Genomic DNA, 20154 nt, shown 5'->3' with positions numbered 1-20154 from the left:
GCCAAGAAACAGAGGAGTAATTCATTGTTCAATTTCCATTCGTCCCTTTAAAGGGTACGCATAAAAATGAGATCTCATGTTGTTTTAGTACATCTTACCCAATCACCAGTCTATTCCACAAAAAGCACATTCAAAGGTGTAAATACAATGATAAAAACATACCCTGCATACGTTTAATTAGAATCAGTCAACCTTAATGAGGCGTGAAGTCCACCAACCACTATGTTCTATATAACCCCATTCTTTGGAATACAAACACATTCAGTATAATGAAGGCCAAAGCAGACATGGGTTACATTACTGTGCAACAACAGGTAGCTGGGTAGCTATCAGCATTGACCATATACTCATTCCCAAAGACAAAGTAAACATGTGAGGCTCCTTTCCACTTGTAGCTGACCTTGGTAATAGGAATCAACTCAATCGACTGGCGCTGCAGAAAGAGAAGGGGGGGGGGGGGGGGGGTTAAAATTAGCCAAAGAACATTATATTTACTTTTAGATTTGTGGCAAAAAAATAGTCCTACAGCATTATCCATCCAGAAATTGTTGTTATTTGAAGAAAGGGGAAAGACGATGGGGTCTTCACCTGCTGTAAAATGCGTGATGTCTGAGAGAACTTGGCTTGGTGCTCCCTCACTAAACGCTCTGCAGCATGCACCAAGTCAGGGTTTGGGAACCCCATCACTGGATACACCTTCAAGACAGACGAAAAATACGGTATGTCAGAACACTCGGAAAATAACAAGCAATGTATTCTCATGCTAATAAGGCATCAATGTCCAATCCATGTAATTACGTGTAAAATCTAAATTTTTGTTTGTTATAACTGAGAACCAGAAAAATATATATTCCAGTAAAATTACCATGTACTGAGAATCCCTGAACATTTCCTTCCCAGACACGTTGCTCAGGTTGGCCATATGCAAACCACTTGATTGTTCCACAACATAGTCTTCAAGGTTATTAGTCCTAATTATAAATATAGAAAAAGTTACAGAACACCAGCAATATACAAACATCCAAGGTAATCATAAAAGCAGAAAAATCCATTGCACCTATTTAATGACACATCCCGCTAACTCACCATATAACCTTGAGGTTGATGAAGACCAAAAGCTGTTGTTTGCCTTTACAGGTCTGACACTCCTTTGACCCTTGACCATGGCAATGGTTGCAACTGCAGGGAAACGCAACAGGTCAACCAAGCCATCCCAGTGCCTGAGAGGCCACAGGGAACAACTGACACACTGAAAACACTGTAGATATAAACTTTATATGCCAAGTAACAAAAATCATGTGATCCTCGGCTGGATTCCCTCCTGTGTACTTTCCACAGTATGCTGCATTCAAACCAGTGATTAAAAGCTGTTCAATAAAGAGCATTAACATGCTTACTTTTCCCTTCCCCTCCCTTGGCAATGGTGGCATCGATCACCACTAGCGCGATCACCAGCTCCTTTGCACACCCAGCAGATTTTCTGGAAGTGGTGACAACGACATGCTAATAACTCAGCTGACACACGATGAGTATAGAGCACCCAATGACAACAGAAACTAGTCCTTTAGGCTACTGTTTGTGAAAAAAACAACAACAATCCTGTTCATTTATACACAGGAAAGAAAGTGGTCAAGGTTTTGTGGAAGTAGTTAAGGTTATGCAGAGGTGATGCTCATTTAATTGTCATAACATTCAGTTGCCATTGATATCAAAGCTTCTTGCAAGTGTGGTTTATGGGATGCTAGTAGTGTCACTTACATTACCAACTCCAACACATTCTTTGCAGGGATTTCTCCCCATACCCAAACAGGTATGACAGTTCTGTTGATGAAATGAGTTTAAGGATTTATTTATTTAAATATACTATTTCCATATCCAATGCAGACAGAGACATCAGGTCACTTTATATTTATTCTTCAGAATGTTTTCTAACGTTTTAAATAAACAGACATTCTTACTTTGACAGACGAGGTGTTGGGAACTTTAATGATTTGCGTTTCGTTCTGAAAAAAGGTGGGGGTCTTGGCAGGGATATTCCAGGGACCAGGAGGTGGTTGGGTGTAGGCATCCACTGGCTGACCTAAACAAAAGACAATTTAATAAAAATACATAAAATCTAGACAACAATGGAAAGGGACGTAAAGCAATAAACAAGGTATTTTGACATGGCCAAGACTAGTTACCAAGGTATGGTTGCTGGCTCCATTCAGTAACTCTTTGCTCTGTAAAGGTTTCCAGGCGGTACTAAAGAAGGTGAAAAAAAGTGTTGATGGGTATTGTTTCCATCACTAGTTGTTTATACATACGTGTCATGTTTGAAACATTAGCACCATTTATTTTGACATTCTCTGGACTAGCCCAGGCACTCTTGGGGAGAATGTGTTGTAATTAGGGAGTCAGTGATGAAACCCAACTACTGTTTTGTATGACAAATAAAGTCAGATTTTCTTTTGCACAGTAGCCTGCTGATTTTAAAATGCATAAAATGCTTCATCCCAATGAAACATCTGTCTTTATTGTTACATCCCCTAACACCAAATTGGGTCTCATTTCAAGATAGGCCAGGCCCTCAAAAGTGAATAATATTCTTGTTTTACAGATTAATCCACCAAGCTGCATCCCCATGCCAACCATAACCATTTGGTCTCGGTTTCATGGAAATACGCACTTAGTTAATCTTCAATGGTGCCAGTAGGCTAAGTGGTCGGAGTGGATTTCAGAGCAGATAACATCATCGAAATGGCACAATCATCGGAATGGCGAGAAACTGTGCCACCATCCATTCATATGACAAATCAGGTCTATGTGTTGTTTTCATTCAAAAAGCAATATTATTTCATTACAATCTAGCTATTTGGCAGAAAACAAATGAGCCATTAAGTGATCTCGCCAGTCTGATTCTACTCTTAATGTTATTAATCAAGCACCAGTCTGGGGGGTCACCAGGCACTGAGGGCACTACAAGCCAAAATAAAAATGTATTCCTCTTGCACACTGTCCATGAATACTGCAACTTAAATAAGAGGCGTGACTGTAACAAGACCACATTGAGACAGGCAGCCAAAAGCTCCCTTAAATAAACAGAAGGAGTATAGTAAACATGACCATCTTACTCTGTATGTGTTGAATGTCTCCATGTTGGTTATCACGCCATCCTTCACTGGTCCTGAACTCCAGCAGCACTTACTGGAAACATACTTGGCCAAGGCCTCCCGGGCAGTGCTTTCGGAGATAGACGGGATGCTGTGTAGGGCGAAAGAAAACAACATTCGGCATGTGAGATAAAAGATGCTAATAACCACACTGTTAGCCTTACAGCTTTGAAGCTTCCTCATGGTATGTAATACGGAAGTTATGTTTTTATTTTTTTATTCAATGTAAAGCACACTGAATTGCCTATTTGAACACTTACTCCCAGTTTGATTGTCCAGGACCAGGTTGGGGCTGCGGGGCTGGGACGGAGGGAATAGGAGGGGGCAGGAAACCACCTAGTAAGTAAACAGATTTTCGTTTTGTCAAACATGAGAACACAAATACAGGTCAACGACAAAAGGATGGGAGAGGCAGGAATTCACATGAATGAGCAAAGAGTTTTTTTTAAAGAAAATGCAGGTTTACACCCACACACAAACATTGCCACACTTGATAAAGGCAAGCAAAAAAGATGTATAGAAAAGTACTGGCAATCCGCTATAGATTATGCATAAAATAAGGGAAACCAATATTATTTTATAATACAATAGATCATAGATTTTTTAAATCAAACTACAAATAATGATTTCAATGATTTTGGCACCACTGGGGGAGGTGTCAAAACCAAATACATTTTAATCAGCATCAACATTTTGCTTTTTAAAAGAACAATCGGCACATAATTTCATTGGGATATACAAAATAAGTGAAACTAGTGCTGGAAGAAAATACTGATAGTTGAATACCAATGACCAGTAACAATGTCTTTGACAACATAAGCATTTGACAGGAATTGATTCACACGTCAGGTTAACAGGTCAAAGGACAGCCTACTCAAAGTGGGAAATTGATTGTTTGACAGTGCAAATCCTATATAATGACTGATGCATATTTACAAAGATCACAAAAAGAACTCCTGATTTATAAGAACTACAACCCTCCTGAACTAACTACAGACAGTTTCACAGAAAAACCTCTCACTTGACCTATTCTCTCTATACAGAGATGTATGGTATCCTGAAAAAATCTGGTTTGAGCTTCCCTATTCTGTGAATTTGTATTTTCAGTTATGGTTTCTACCAGCTAGATTAACTGTACTCATTGATTGACAGTCCTTTCATAAACACCTTGGAATATATGTATATGGCTTACATTTCAGGTAATTTGATGGTTAGCAAGTTATTATTCTTTGGAAATAGCCAAAAACAGTGAACAGTGCTGGTTTTCTCCACTGTTTATTGATTATTAAAACTGCATATTAAAGACACAGAACAGGATTCTCAAGTTGCATACCTCCACCCCCGGCCACTGTCCCTTCATATCCAGGAACGCTGTCAAACATACTGGCTGGGGGCGCGCTGGGGCCCTGGAAGTCGGAAGCAGGCGGGGCAAACATTGCTGTGAAAGACACACCATTCACATTCAGAGAGTCACATGTAAATACTGACAAATAATTTATAAAACAAATAAAAATAAACAATTTAAGATCAAATTGACCTTGATCCTTACTGAGAGCTGGAGGCAGAAAACCTAGTGGATATTTAAGATCTTGTTTAAACCATGCTGGTTTCAAAAATGATGAAAAACGATTCCGGTATACTAAGTTCAATTTGGTTGAATAGGTTTACAGGTTTTAAAACCCTCTGAAACCTTTGCGAAACAGCGTGGCCGAAACCGTGTAGTTTGTTTCGAAGTGGCCAAGTCACGTGACTAAGCAGATGGGTCAGATTTCGAGAGTTGGCTGAAGTCAGACATCAGCCTACTATCGAAACGATTCAGTTAATTTGGAGAAATGAAGGGAGCATTACGGCTTTTTTAATTAATATTGTAAGCTAAACATTTGTGATATGTTCTATGAGTTGATACTGCGTCGAGCTACACTTAACTGTTCACCTAATTTACTATTCAGTGTATGCCACCCGCTCCACCAGGGCTATTCAAATCCGGTCCTAGAGGGCCGAAACACGTCTGGTTTTTGGTTCCACCTGCTAGTTGACTGCCTTCAGCTGGCATCTCAGGTCTGAATCAGTCCCACATTGTTAGTAGAAGATAAAGTCAGAAATGTTTCGGCCCTCGAGGACCGGAATTGAATAGCCCTGCTCTACAACACTCAGTCTATTAGTTCCATTACACGTATCTGGTCAGCAGATGTCCCCATCGATCGATGTTCCGAGTATTTCGAAACACTGAATCCTTTTTCGATGCAACTGTTTCAATTGGCTCGTAGTTTCGGAAAGCTTCGTTTCTCCCATCACTACACAAACCTGAAGGTGCAAAAAAGGGTGTAGACTCTACTGTAGCCCTTTCCAAACCGTGTGCAAAGATGGGCAGCCTCCAACCGTCTCGACCTCTACCAAAATGGAATCCAGATGTGGGGGACTCGAGTCACATGACTTGACTCGAGTCACAATTTTCAGGACTTCTGACTTGCTTGATTAAAGTATGAAAATGACTTGACTTGACTTTGACTTGAGAACAAGTTGCTTGAGACTTGACTTGAAGTGGAAGACTCGACAATGACTTGAACTTATAATAAACAAACAGCAATAAAATAATGTTATATGTTGTGACATCAGCACGACTAATCAGCGTATGTGCCTTTAACGCTGCACAATTCAAACCGCGCCAAACATGGCAGACAGTAAAGTTAGTCCAGCTCCACAAATAGTATCGTTTGGATACAAGGACTTGAACTGGACCGTGTGAATAAATAAAGATTTGCCAGATGCAAAATATGCAACAACGTCAAATTTCATTCGTCATTTTAAGAACCACAAGGAAAGGTAAGAAAGTAATCTCTTTATATTCAGTTTCACTAAGATCTATAACGATTAAGTTACTAATGTAATGAATTAATCTTTTTTTTGTCATAATTTGGCCTTGGTTGCATATTATGTTTTGTTTTTTTTCTTGTTAGAAATGTGACCATTATCATTACTGAATACGTCTGGTAAATAGATGTAAGGGAATTTGACTATAACAGTTGCATAGCCTGAATTTTAATGTTGATGGGCATCTTAAAATGAGCGGGCATGTATATTATTACACGTAGGCTATAATGTGACTTGTCCCCATCTCTGATGGAATCCCACAAGGAACCGCGTTACTTTTGAACATGCGCAAAATTAGCCTACTGAAATACTTGATGCGACATAACACAGATTCTGGTTGTTTTCGCATGTGATTTATTCAATTAGAAATTTCAGAATCAATAAAATAAGGCTTTTGTTTCGTTTACATGCATTCTTCACTGTACTCGTGCAAGCAATTATTTCTCGTCCCCACCAGATGCGATTAATTTAAATATCAAAACAAAAACCCATCGTTTTCTTTTTGGGCGGGACAATGTATTTTGCGCCATTTTCATCCATCGTGCAAGTTGAAACTGATTCTGATTTCAACTTCATTCGGGGTTATTAACGTGTAAGACCTACATAAATGCATGTTATACAGTATTAATATTGTGTATATATATTGCAGTAGGTCTATAATTTATTATATTGAAATTAAAGGCGACAGACAACATCTATGCTTTTAGCTAAAAGCCAGCTATCAAAAATGCAGGTGTGAATGTGGCAGGCATCCTTTTATCCCATAGATGAAAGCAGCTATATGTCACTTTCCTTTCGCCCGAACGACCACGCCCCCTTTTGGGGGAAAGCTAGCGCTGTAAAAAAGTGTAGAAAAGTGAATGGTCGCTGATGACTAAGACGAGAGTAGTCTTTGTGCTGTGCTTAGCTCGGAACCCTGACTGGAAAGATTCATACAGGTCGTGATTGGTCATTTGACACTGCTGTTGGGTAGCGATACTTATTTACAGCACCAACCGGAGAGTTCTTAGGGTTAACGGTCTTGCTCATAAACAGCTTTAATTAAATTGAATTAAAACACCTTTAATTACATTTGCACCTCGTGATTTACTTCAGCGTGTTTTGCTCCTTTCCTAGATGTCACATTACTAAGATTTATATTTTTCACGCACGCCAACAGAATGAAACAGTGCTTACAGATGGTGTAATGTTAAACAGGGTGAGGTCACTTTTGAAGAAGATCACTTTTCACAAAAAGGGTGGCTATTTATGAGAATATTTAATTTAAATCAGTTTTAAAATGTTGTTGATTTGTTCAACATTCAGTTTAAATTGTTCCCTTCACTATCAAGAGAGGGTCACTCATTTGTTTTGCTTAGAGGTGGGCCCCCCTACCAATGAATCTTGGTTCCACAGTGATTTTGAAATTCACATGACAGAAGCCACTCAGCCCGTGTTAAAATAGACAATATTTCTACAGAATAAACAGGGAGAAAGAAAGAAATCAAGATTACCTGGACTTCCCTGTACTGCTGGAGCATATCCAGGGTTAGTAGCGCCATAATATCCATAGTCCCTATGAAAAGAAAACAGAGTAAATATGTGGCTTAATTTTCAGACTACAATGCCCAATTTACTTTCTATGAACATGGTAGTTTTTCAAAAGGTACAACATACACTTGGACTAAATCATTATTTTATTTTATGTTACCTACCAAGCTGTTAATAAACGGATTGAGTGTAGTCTTCGAGATACATTTTTCATAAAAATGAACTTCTCACCTTACAATATTGGAGTTCTCCATTTCCACCAACCTAAACTAATAAATCATGTAAGTAAGTTCAGAAACACTGTTTTCGTTAGATCTCCACCCCTAAAAAATAATGCACTGGTTTCTCAACGTTACTCAAACCCCCCCCCCCCAAAAAAACAATTGATAACCAACGTTAACCCCGATCCTTCGCACTATAACTTTATAACTTATTTAGCGTTTTCATTTGGGAAAAGTCCTCCAGTTTCCGTGGTGGTGACATATTCGATAAAATACAGTGATAACACTTTCGATTTCGCATGCTGTTCTTGAGGAAATAGCAACCCGTGACTGGAACATGGGGCGTTGACTAGTTTCATGTACAATGACAGAGAAAACACACGTTAGTTAATTAATGAATGCCCAATAGCCTCAAATTATGAAATGTGTACGCATACTTCCTCAATCTAGCATAACAATGGCTTTTTATAAATCCACGTTTTTGGAATTGACAAACAGCCTATAGTCTTTTCTTACAAATTCGGTGTCGATTTTCAGAGTTGTGCAGACTGAAATGTAATACATTACCCATAACAACTTGCGGTCCTTCCGGAAGCCCTTTTCCTCCTTTCCGCCGTTGCTGACTCCTTCCAAAAAATTACACAGGCGGTGAGTTATCTTAATCTATGTCCATCTACTGGTTTAGGATGTATAATAATATGTATTTAAATTAATAATCACGTATCCAAATGAAGGATTCACAAGTTATCGCAAAATGTTTCACATAGCACCATTTTAAGCCCTCAGAAGCAACAGCTTCGAACAGATTGCTCTCCCAGTAGCTAGCGTTAGCTAGCGACCTTTCCCCACCAGTCTACAACTGCGTAATTAGCTAGTATCTACTTAAGTTGAGACTACACGTGTTCAGTTAAATATAATTTAGGCTTTGAATGTTCATGGTCTTAGATTGGTTTTTAGTGAATGTCATCAGCTAGATCGGTATTTAGGTCACATATTGCCAGACATCCTGCTAACTACTTCACCTACCATTGATACTGTGTAGAACTCACTTGTTTGTTACCCGATTATGTTACTTGAATTAGTTCGACCCTTATGCTGGCGACCTGTTTACAAAATGTTAGGTAATGCTAACTAGCAGTACCTGTGGTGGGCTGCTGTGAAGCCAGGTTAGATTATTTCTGTAGGGGGATGGTTGGTCTTCGGTAAGCTAAATAATGCGGTAGTCGTGTTATTGTAGCTACCTAACTTAACACATGTGAGTTGACATGCAGTGGTGATTGATATTGATGCCATTTTTTCTTAACATGTTTTCCTTTTCGTCCGCAGGTCACCATGGCAGCCCTCCGACCTCTTACCAAGCCGAAGATTGTCAAGAAGAGGGTTAAGAAGTTTATTCGCCATCAGTCTGACAGATATGTGAAGATTGCGGTAAGAGCACTTGCTTACGACGTCGCTTGCTACATCTCTTTATTAGTGTATGGTGACATACACTGTAATGTTTTCTTTTCAAACAGTCCACACATTCAGGTAGACTAACTAATTGTCATCTTTCATTTAGACTGTTGCGCTGAGATAGTTGCATATTTGTGTTAAATGCTGTAGGAGAATGTTAAACTAATGTGGGTTTGGCAGTACTTTTTCAGCTTGCAATTCCACCGAATATCTCCTAACATGGCTGTGTCCAATGTTTCAGAAAATGTATATTTCCAAAAGATCACAATCCTGTGTTTGTACTACCCAAGGTTATTTCCCACTGTGTGGATCAGGCGTTCAGCAACAAATTTTTTGCTGGTGGTTGGGTGACATGTCACATCAACACATGCTTTTGATACCATCTGCAACTGTACTGATATTTAAGGAGACGTATGTTGGTTGGATTCGCACACAGATAGTTTAGCCAAATCCAGGTTAGCCCAATATTTCCCTGCTATACTTAACACTAGCTACCCCACAACAGCAGTTCAATATACATGAAACAAGCAGAGGCATTTCAACTCCTGTCATGTTGTATGGAATATATGGAACTGATAGTGCTGAGTAGTTCTGTGAAAATATGAATTGCTTTTGTAAGTGACATGTTCTCTTTGCCCCTTACAGAAAAGCTGGCGTAAGCCCAGGGGTATTGACAACAGGGTCCGCAGGCGGTTCAAAGGCCAGATGCTTATGCCCAACATTGGTTATGGTAGCAACAAGAAGACCAAGCACTTGCTGCCCTCTGGTTTCAGGAAGTTCCTGGTGCACAACATCAAGGAGCTCGAGGTCCTGATGATGAGCAACAAGTATGTTTTTCTCCTTTCCCTGTGTGACTAGCCTTGTGTTTTCAAACGAGTCTCATTAAATGAATAATATAGGATGTGAGGAAGGGTTTGTTTTCTCCTTTCTTCCTTGGCACAAGCAGATTTAGGGCTGCTATTGAGGGATTTGTAGGAAGAGTCATGCTTATACCCAAGTGTCAGGAGTAGGGTGCTCTATAAATAGGTTGGTAAAAGACGTGTGACTCCTGTCACACCTCCCACTGTTCTGCCCCCAAATAATAAACCTTGCATACCCAGTGGCTATTGGTGACTGCTGAAGCCACCAAAATGAGCATTGGGCACTTAGCTGAACTCACCGGTGTGAGTGGCCTGTATTTGAGCTTTCCCGGGCCCTCTGCACCTCCAGACAGTTGGCTGCCACTGCAGTTCTCAAACAAGTCGGTAGACTAATGAAAATCATGTGGCCAGTACGTTTGAGTCCCTTGTTCTGGCACTGTCAGCAACATGCTCCAGCAACCCACCTACAGTTATGTGTGTTCAGATGCTTTCAAACAGGGCTCAAAGTCTTTTACATATCATTTCAGATTCTGTTTTCAAACTGCCTATTCTGGTTGACCTGATGTTCTGATCTCAGAATATGCACAAATTAATCAAATATTGCACATCTCTTGCAGCGAAGCGGTTGTTCATGTAATTTTGTAGCCTATGTTCAAGGTGTTATTTAATTTTGTGGCAGATTTTTGTGTGTGGAAATTATTCACTTTGGTAAGACAGAGCTGAGTCTAAATAAAGATGAATGCATGCATAGATTGTAGCAAAGCCTTTTGTCAGCACCAGACATTTTGGTCACATTATCTGGCTGCAGGCGGCGTTTGGCCTTGTTATATTCTCATTGTGTCTAAAAGCCTTCAGGTCCTCTGTGCCCTTCAATCTCCAGCACAGTAATTGGTCGTTGTGCTGTTCAGTTGCTCTACTTGTTTTTAAATACACTAAATGTAACAGAAGGATGAAGCATGTGCTAGTGTGGTTGATAAATCAAACTTTTCCATAAAATGTCACCTTATTGGTAAATAAGGTGGCAGCAATGTTAATATCATGCATGTTGTATGGTACTGGGTAGCTGATGCCTTGTCTAAACACCCTTTCCCCCTCTGTAGGACCCATGCTGCAGAGATTGCCCACAATGTATCTTCCAAGAACAGGAAGCTGATTGTGGAGAGGGCTGCCCAGCTGGCCATCAAGATCACTAACCCCAATGCAAGACTCCGCAGCGAGGAGAACGAGTGATCCAGCCCTTATTTCTCAATAAAATGTTTAAACGTATATCTTCTCCTGGCTATTTCTTCACTGCTCTACTTTGCTGTTGCCTTTAGTAAGAATGATTCGATTGGGTTTGTGGGATTTCTGAAGAACAATTGGTTTGCGGTTCCCGATTCCCCTTTTGTGGGGAAGGTTGGGTTCTGAGATCGAGTCCTGTGATCTGTGTTTGTTGGGCTAACAGCTTTGTGTCACTTCAGCCTGTAATACCATGGCCCTTTCAATCCCCTGTGGAGATCCAAGCTGCTCGGTAGCACGATTCTGACAAAAGTATCAACAATGGAAACATGAAAAATATAAGGATTTCAGCAACTGTGTGAAATTCCCAGATGATTGGACCCGTCTGGGGATCTATGAGGATAAATGTGTATTTTTGTCTAGCAAATCAGTCCAACAAAAATATGATTACTACGTCAAATGAAGTGACCCAAATCCAAGGTTTTCAAATCAAGATTCACCTTCGCTAGTATGCTAATATTTTATTTAGGACTTTGTTTCAAGGTAAATTCTTTGCCCAGTGCGCACATACCCCCCCCCCCCCTCCCCCCCCAACGATCCAAAACGAATCCAGTTATTCCACCTGAATAATGCAGTTGGGCTTTTCTTACAATCTGGAGGAGAGTGCAGAAGGTCTAACTATGTAGGCAAACTGCAATTGCATCCTACAAAATAAAAGGATTGTAAACCTAAAATGTAGCAGCCGCTACCGCCTCATTCCCAAATTCAGACAACAGCACACAATACTGCAAAGAAACATTGACATTGATGTTTGTCAATCATGAATTTTTCAAGTCTGCAATAGTATTTCTTTGTGTACCATGAACAAAATAGCCAGTGCCTATTGCCAGCCTCTGGGGGTGAATGTTTCCATTGCCTTCTGGCAGCAAGGCAGGCTATGCCATCATAGCTCCCATCCATCTGTTCATGTAAAACACACTGCCTGTGATGCAAATGCACAAACAGAACAATGTATGTTGCATTTACATTGTTCAGTCTGGAAAGGAAAGCGATGGAATGCATTTTCAGATTTTTGGTTGCATAGTTTAAATGTCATTTTTGGTGTGTGTTTCGCAAGAGAGACAGACACTGATGGGTTTATAAATATGCATGAGTTTATGAATATATACATCCACTGCATTTCTTTCCCACCAAGTATTTTCTCCCTGTTCTCATTTTTAGTCTGATAAAAACACCTGAGACTGTTGGAGTACCTCCAGTTAGGGTGGGGACTGTGAAGACAACAGGACAGAGCTAGAAGTCTGAGTCAACAGAGAGCGATAGCAAGGAAACAGAGAGAACTCAGATTTTGCCTTTCAGTGACCACAGAATGAACATGGCCGGCAGGGTGGTCTGTGGGAAGGGACGCCCGGCCAACCCAAAGCTTTTCACCATGGCCTTCTCTCAGACAGAGTCCTTGAGGAAGGCAGGAACACGAGGAGGAAAGAGGAGGATTTTCTCCTTTTCACTCCGATGTCGGCTTGGCGTCATCAGAGGGAGAACCAAAGGTAATGCTTATGTAACTATGTCAATAGGTTTTTAAAATGAGTTTACATCAATTTGACCAGTAGTTAATTTAGCAATAAGGCACGAGAAGTTGTGGAATATTGCAAGTATAGTATATGGGTTAAGTCCGACTCAATGCACAGTGCCTGTATACAACTCTTAGCCACAATATACCATACATATACCATACACTCAAGGTGTACATTATTGCTATAATAAAGTGTTTTCCGGGTTTAATTAAAACAGATAAAATTTATGTTTTGTCATTTTTGTAGTGTACAGTCTCATATACAACAGCTTTCAGCCAATTAGCATTAAAGGTATAAATGGGTTTTATCCACTGTTACTCTATTTGATCTGACATAGCCAGAGGAGTTCAGTCCTGTGAGAGGGTACACAGGTGCATTAGATTTATCAGCCTGGCACCCAGGCTGCTACTGTACAGCAGAGATATCCCTGGAGCTGTTTTGGAGGGGGTTTAAAAGGCTAGCATATACTAGCATCTGCAGAAAGAAAATATTTACTAAAACACATTAAAGACTCTCCCCTTCCTTTCTCTTTAACTTGCCATTTGTATGGAGTTTAGTACATAATATGGAATAGTTTTTATCACTTACCATCATTTAGCAATTTATGTGGAGTTTTAGGACCTACATATCTGTCTCTGAAAAATAATAAAAGATTTATTAAGATTACAGAGAAATTGGCCATTGCTGATATTGTGAATAAAAATGAAATGAAAATGTACTTTTTTTAATAACTGTATAGATAGGCTTGTGACATGATACAGTAAAACCAAAACAATCCTTTTGTCCAAGTGATTTTACTTAGGCTAAAGAGTGTATGAATTTGTACTTCCAACTTTTAAGTTGTGGCATTTATTTTTGTGACAAGACTGAACTAGCTTTTTTATGCAACTCTGTCCATGAAACAAACAAAACCTGTCATAACCACTTGTTCCCCAGACCTTTACATGATGTAAGTTATAGGTTAGGGATTTTTCTTCTTGGAGAAAACTGTTCAAAACTGGCCATTCTTTGCAATTCCATGAATACTTGAATGTTTTATATATACGTTCAAGTATTCATATATATGGGGTTCACAATGATCAGAATAATTTTGTCATGTTTTGTCATTCCTACTGTATTCATTATGGAGATTTATTGGCAACTCAAGTTGATAGCCATAAGATGGCAGTATAATCAGCAGTGTCCTCACTACACCGGCTGGCTTACAGTTCTCCTTCTAAAATGCTTATGTGAGAAAGTATTCTTGTACAGTGGCATGTGGAAATTGAAAATGTCCTAGCATACAGGTGCTGGTCATATCATCAAAAAGTAGATTTATTTCAGTAATTCCATTCAAAAGGTGAAACTTGTATAATGTATACATTCATTCCACACAGACTGATATATTTCAAGTGTTTATTTCTTTTAAAATAAACACTTATTTACTAATGAAAACCCCATATTCAGTATCTCAGAAAATTTGAATATTGTGAAAAGGTTCAATATTGAAGACCCCTGGTGCCACACTCTAATCAGCTAATTAACCCAAACCACCTGCAAAATAGTCTCTGAGTCTAGTTCTGTAGGCAACACAATCATGGGGAAGACAGCTGTCCAAAAGACGACCATTGACACTTTGCACAAGGAGGGCAAGACACAAAAGGTCATTGCTAAAGAGGCTGGCTGTTCACAGTGCTCTGTGTCCAAGCACATTAATAGAGAGGCGAAGGGAAGGAAAAGATGTGGTAGATAAAAGTGTACAAGCAATAGGGATAACCGTACCCTGGAGAGGATTGTGAAACAAAACCCATTAAAAAATGTGGGGGAGATTCACAAAGAGTGGACTACAGCTGGAGTCAGTGCTTCAAGAACCACCACGCACAGACGTATGCAAGACATGGGTTTCAGCTGTCGCATGAGTCTGGAGGAAGAGAGGAGAGGCACAGAATCCACGTTGCTTGAAGTCCAATGTAAAGTTTTCACAGTCAGTGATGGTTTGGGGTGCCATGTCATCTGCCGGTGTTGGTCCACTGTGTTTTCTGAGGTACAAGGTCAACACAGCCGTCTACCAGAAAGTTTTAGAGCACTTTATGCTTCCTGCTGCTGACCAACTTTATGGAGATGCAGATTTCATTTTCCAACAGGACTTGGCACCTGCACACAGTGCCAAAGCTACCAGTACCTGGTTTAAGGACCATGGTATCCCTGTTCTTAATTGGCCAGCAAACTCGCCTGACCTTAACCCTATAGAAAATATCAACTTTTTGATGATATTCAAATTTCATGGCCAGCGCCTGTATTTACCTCAGTCTAGAAGTCCTCAATTATTATACTTTTGTAAATCTTTAACATGAAGTGTAAGGCAATAGCACAGTTCAGTACTGATTTCAAACAGCTAAGTGCTGCATCTGTTGGAATCGATTGCCTGTTGCTTTAAAGTAGAATGTATAATCTATTAACTCGCAATTAAATCTGTTTATTGGCATAGTTTGTGTAACAATCACATTGTAATTGATTTTCTCTACAAGTAGAACTACTTTATGGGGCTACATTGAGTGGGTGCGTTTCTACCACTAGCTTGTACATAATCAACCTAACGCTGTTGCTTAGCATTTCCCCCTGGGTTTATCATACCAGCGCACATGGCTGTGTCTCCTGTTCTTCATCCTGCAAGAAATTAATTAGTTTCGCTCTGAAACGCCACTGAGTAAATGTGGTATTAAGGACAAAACTATCTGAGCAAAAATCTGTTTTGTCCACTGGAAAGTGTGGATTAATGAGGTGACATGCTACAATGGAGAAAATCGTTTGTTTGTATTTTTTGTGTCTCTGGTCAGGGCTATGCCCCCCCAGACTCTAAATCATCTACATACAAGGACATATTGGTACTGCACATTAAGAGTTAATTAAGTAGCTCTTTGATTTTTACCTGAGCTAACCCTAAAATCTTTGTAGACTTTGTAGCTGTTGTGTTGGCTGTAGTTCATATTTCTGTTAGTTTTCTTTTTCCCCAAACTCCTGTTTAGGACTTTTATGTAGTCTTCAATGCCAATCTTCTACTGTCAGATATCAAATAATGCCAAAATTTCCTTTTAAAGGAGGAGGAAAATGTTCAGGACCAAACAGGGTGAGAGAAGCCGTGGGGGGGGGGGGGGGTCACATCAAGAAGTGGAGAGCATGTGAATCGTGGGGGAGTGACGAATGGACAGACAGGTGCGGCTCTCAATAGGACCGTGTCCGTAAACCCCTCTCTGTGAAGGCATGGAGGGCAGGGATTGTGGAGGGGTGAACAGCCCTGTCACCCAGACAAGGGAATAGGCATGTTGAAATGCTCCACATATTCCACACACTTGAACAGAGAGATAGCACCTCTTTGGTTTGATTCATATTCATTTCAGGGCAGAATTTGCTAGTCAGCATTTCGAGCAGCTCTGTGAGAATCAGTCCCTCTCTTTTTTGTTGTCTCTTTGTTGCGGTAGCCATATACATTTGTTTGCCGGAATCCTCCCATGTAAGCAGGTAAACCATCACTGTGGTGAGCGGATGGAAGGACAAAATGTAATGCATGTGAGAGATAAAACAGGCAGGCATTAGCTAACCTGCATGTGTGTGAATGTGTGTGTGTGTGTGTGTGTGTGTGTGTGTGTGAGGGTAGGATAACTACAGGGGTACAGTAGGATGGACACGGCTTGTGTGTCAGCTAGTGTGGAAAATGTGTGACCGCTGGTGGCAGCCTTTGTATTGGCTTGGAGGGACAATGGATGTGAGGGCGGCGTTAATTGTGTACTTGACTGTAGGGAGTGTGAGGGGGTGTGTATATGCGTGAGTTTGTGAGTGCGTGTGTTTGTTAGAGAGAGAGGTTGAGTTGGGGGGTGTGACTGTGTCGTGCGTGGGGAGGGTGTGTGACTGCTTCATCACACCCCTCTGGCAGAGAGGGTGGGAGGAAGAGAGAGAGAGACAGAGAGAGAGAGCAAGACCCTCTCCAACACACTAACAGAGGCTGTGTGAGTGTGTGGGAAGGTTGGTTTGTGTATGTGTGTCCCTGTGCAAACTAGTGTGTGAAGGAAGGCGACGAATAGTCCTGTGGAATAGGAAGAGCGACAGGAATATCTCAAAATGAACTTCAACACGGTGAGAGGAAAAGGAGAGATGCCGTTTCCGTTGGTGCTTTGATCATTTGATTTCCAGGCTGCCTGTCAGTCTGTGGGAATTACTTACTTCAGCATGAGGAGGACTGTATTCATTACTCATGTTCTATACCAAGTATGAACAGTTAAAGGACAAAGAAATAGGCATCTGTTGTTTAGGATTTTTTGAGCAATAAGTGAAAGTTATGCTTCAAGAAGAACACATGCTCCATGTTGTCCTGCTTGTTATGAGTGGTTGAGACAGACGGACACTATTTTCCGGGACCCTTCACCTGGGTCTGCCACTACAGCAGGGCCGCTACCTTCCCTCTCAGGTCGGATGTTTTGACAGGACTGCAGCCATGCTGTGCGGTCTAAGGCGAGAGGCAAAGAACTGCAGCATCGGTAAGACAGCCAGATACTCACTGACTGAAATAATAGGGATGAATGTCACACACACCATTGGCTTTTTAGTATGCGCTGTCATATCGTTTTGTAGTGTCACCACCTAGTAGTGTAATTGTGACTAGAGCAATAGCACCAGGATTTAGTTGTAAACGTGAAGTGTCCTGAGGCATGTTACTTAACTGAAGAGCATCAACTTCCTGCTGTAGTACCTGAGGTTCAGCTTCCCCAGTATGTACATATTAACCAATTGAGAATGGTCTCATGTCAACCCGGCAGCGACCTGCTAGTGGTAACACATAGAAACTTGCCATATGTAATCTTCTCTTCAATAGATGTTATGTCATTATCTGGGAATGTTCATAGCGATTTCCCCCTACATTTCTCGTAAACATTCAGATTAATTTCACTTTGTTTGTATTCATTGCACTTTCAGAAGTTTTTTAGCTACTCAAGGCATTGTTTTCCACTGTTTATCTATGAATTCGCTAACAAAGCATTGACAGATGCTTTTGCTGTTGGCGCTTTATAGTGCTGAATTTAAGAGTGCAGTCAGAAATTGGGGCAGATATAGCAATGCAAACTGGGTCTAGTGGAGCCCAGTTTATAAATAATATTTGGCCTCTGAAAATAGCATTGCGATTGCATAGCTTTGTCAGAGTGGGCCCCCACATTTAACCTACATTCTGATTGGGTCCAAGGGGGATGGCATACGTTGCCCTGAATTACATTCCGAGTTAATTGAGTCGCCAGGAATTAATGGGGGTGACTACAGTTTCCTGACACATTACTTTGCACGCCACTTTAAGTAATGTCATAAGCACAGTCATGTTTGCCGATCCGCACTTCCTTGAACCATCCAACTAGCTGAGTATTCCCTCTGCCAAGACGACACAGTCAGCAAGCAAGACGGTGTGTCATCCCCAGGAATAACGTTGAGGTCATAGGGGCCTCTTCATTTTGGTTTGTAAATTGATCAGGTCAATTCCAACTGTTGTGTGCTTGGCCTACAATTAGCATCGCTAATGGGGATTCTTAGCCGGCTCTGGAGAGGCTGTGTGCCTGGCATCTGGGCACATGGAGTCGTCCACACGTGAGGGTTTTTGTGAGCGTCGCCTTTCGACTGCAGTGACAGCTGCTGGCCTGTCAGGGCCCTCAGAAAGCTGCAGGATTACAACGCCGCTGCCTGCATGTGTCTTTGATGTGTCACTAACCGTGGGCGTGCATGTGCTTGCCTGCGCGGGGACAACGTGCACGCATGGCCCTAAGACCGTTGAGTGGGATATTTGTGCAAGGGAACAAAAGGTTGCACATTATCATAGTATTCATGTTCTTTTTTTTTTTGTTTCTTTTGTTAACTCTTTCCTTATGTTGTATTTTTATGTTATACATTTTTTATTTTTTTTACAGATTTTCCACCATTAATATCACTTTACCAACCTAGTTCAGGTAAGGGTTTTCTATGTAGATGAAAGAACAGGAGAAGAAGCAATTTTTTCTAACATTTCATATATACAGGTGCTGGTCATAAAATTAGAATATCATCAAAAAGTAGATTTATTTCAGTAATTCCATTCAAAAAGTGAAACTTGTATAATGTATACATTCATTCCACACAGACTGATATATTTCAAGTGTTTATTTATTTTAATTTTGATGATTATAACTGACAACTAATGAAAATCCCAAATTCAGTATCTCAGAAAATTTGAATATTACTTAAGACCAATACAAAAAAATGATTTTTGGAAATGTTGGCCAACTGAAAAGTAAGAACATGAAAAGTATGAGCATGTACAGCACTCAATACTTAGTTGGGGCTCCTTTTGCCTGAATTACTGCAGCAATGCGGCATGGCATGGAGTCGATCACTCTGTGGCACTGCTCAGGTGTTATGAGAGCCCAGGTTGCTCTGATAGTGGCCTTCAGCTCTTCTGCATTGTTGGGTCTGGCGCATCGCATCTTCCTCTTCACAATACCCCATAGATTTTCTATAGGGTTAAGGTCAGGCGAGTTTGCTGGCCAATTAAGAACAGGGATACCATGGTCCTTAAACCAGGTACTGGTAGCTTTGGCACTGTGTCCTATAGTAGACACTCTCATCCATAACGCCTTTAAGGGCTAACTTTATTGCTCAGTGACAGAATGACAGGGGTTTATTCTGTCAACCTTTACCTTACTTGTATGATGCTATAACTGCCAGCCTATCTGTCACCTTAACTGTAGGCTATTGAGGTACACCCCATGTTATTTTGTCTTGTAAATTTGTAAATAAGTCCTGTTCATGACAACCATGATGAATCTCTCCATATTCTGACCAGAGGCTGGCCCCATTAAATATGAAGGGATTTAGTTATGGGTTCTATGATTGTATGCATGAGGGAAAAGTCATCATGATAGGGTTCACTGAGAGCGAACAGTAACACAGAGCAGCCATGACATTCCTGCCTCAGGCTGAACATCAGGATATCATTAAAGAAGCATTTAGTTTTCCATCACCATGTGTTATGTGTAGCATTTTACGGTAGCTAGCTGAGCTAAGTGTTATAAATGATATGGATCTAGTCAGAATATAATGGACCATACAGTGTACCAACTCCATCTGTCAGCGAAGCATATGAAATATCTGGACCGTTCACAAACGCCAGCCCAACTCAAATCTAAGGCGAAAAATGTGTTTGGGGGAAAAAAACACAACTTTGGCTTAGCCTTTCCTTAAGTGTGTAATACGATGTTAGAATCACTCGGTTAAAAAGGTAATCCTT

At 40.6% G+C, this 20154-nt stretch overlaps 3 protein-coding genes across 7 annotated transcripts in view; 2 read left to right on the top strand and 1 right to left on the bottom strand.

The window, feature by feature from the left end:
• Nucleotides 1-137: 137 nt before the first annotated feature.
• Nucleotides 138-8247, bottom strand: ssuh2rs1 (ssu-2 homolog, related sequence 1). 2 transcript variants are annotated; one of them, XM_010875880.3, is made up of 13 exons: nt 7718-8247; nt 7517-7578; nt 4486-4590; nt 3413-3488; nt 3114-3243; nt 2184-2244; nt 1959-2080; nt 1759-1821; nt 1398-1480; nt 1087-1179; nt 866-971; nt 589-696; nt 138-433 (listed from the first exon to the last, which is right to left on the bottom strand). In XM_010875880.3, exons 1-13 carry the CDS (start codon nt 7765-7767, stop codon nt 293-295), a joined length of 1200 nt encoding a protein of 399 aa, XP_010874182.2. In that variant the 5' UTR covers nt 7768-8247; the 3' UTR covers nt 138-292. The 2 variants fall into 2 exon arrangements, with proteins under 2 accessions (XP_010874182.2, XP_010874183.1); XM_010875881.3 differs by having other exon boundaries at nt 7785-8247.
• Nucleotides 8208-11350, top strand: LOC105013976 (60S ribosomal protein L32). Its single transcript, NM_001304158.1, is given in 4 exon segments — nt 8208-8422; nt 9101-9202; nt 9872-10053; nt 11187-11350. Coding segments are annotated over 3 exon segments (408 nt in total). The 5' UTR covers nt 8208-8422; nt 9101-9106; the 3' UTR covers nt 11317-11350.
• Nucleotides 11351-12606: 1256 nt separating this feature from the next.
• Nucleotides 12607-20154, top strand: part of LOC105013977 (glutamate receptor-interacting protein 2) — a 42527-nt gene continuing 34979 nt past the window's right edge. The window contains exons 1-2 of one of the 4 annotated variants that reach the window (XM_010875885.5): nt 16817-16988; nt 17320-17389. In XM_010875885.5, the coding sequence (XP_010874187.2) occupies nt 16974-16988; nt 17320-17389 (85 nt within the window). In that variant the 5' untranslated portion in view covers nt 16817-16973. Of the gene's footprint in view, nt 12852-16816; nt 16989-17319; nt 17390-20154 lie in introns of those variants that run through there. The other 3 variants (XM_010875887.3, XM_010875884.4, XM_010875883.5) reach the window with 3 other exon arrangements.

Source organism: Esox lucius, chromosome 12 (genome assembly GCF_011004845.1).
Source record: "Esox lucius isolate fEsoLuc1 chromosome 12, fEsoLuc1.pri, whole genome shotgun sequence".
In the NCBI taxonomy this organism is placed as follows: Eukaryota; Metazoa; Chordata; class Actinopteri; order Esociformes; family Esocidae; genus Esox; species Esox lucius.
This window is presented reverse-complemented; position numbering and strand designations above follow the sequence as displayed.

Bases quoted from the DNA above. Each gene is read 5' to 3' on its own strand.
- ssuh2rs1 (XM_010875880.3), bottom strand. From the start codon at position 7,767: ATGAAAAATGTATCTCGAAGACTACACTCAATCCGTTTATTAACAGCT. The intron at 2,081-2,183 runs GTAACTAGTCTT...TCTTTTGTTTAG, and splicing joins GAGCCAGCAACCATACCTTG to GTCAGCCAGTGGATGCCTAC. The intron at 1,481-1,758 runs GTAAGTGACACT...CACCACTTCCAG, and splicing joins AATGTGTTGGAGTTGGTAAT to AAAATCTGCTGGGTGTGCAA.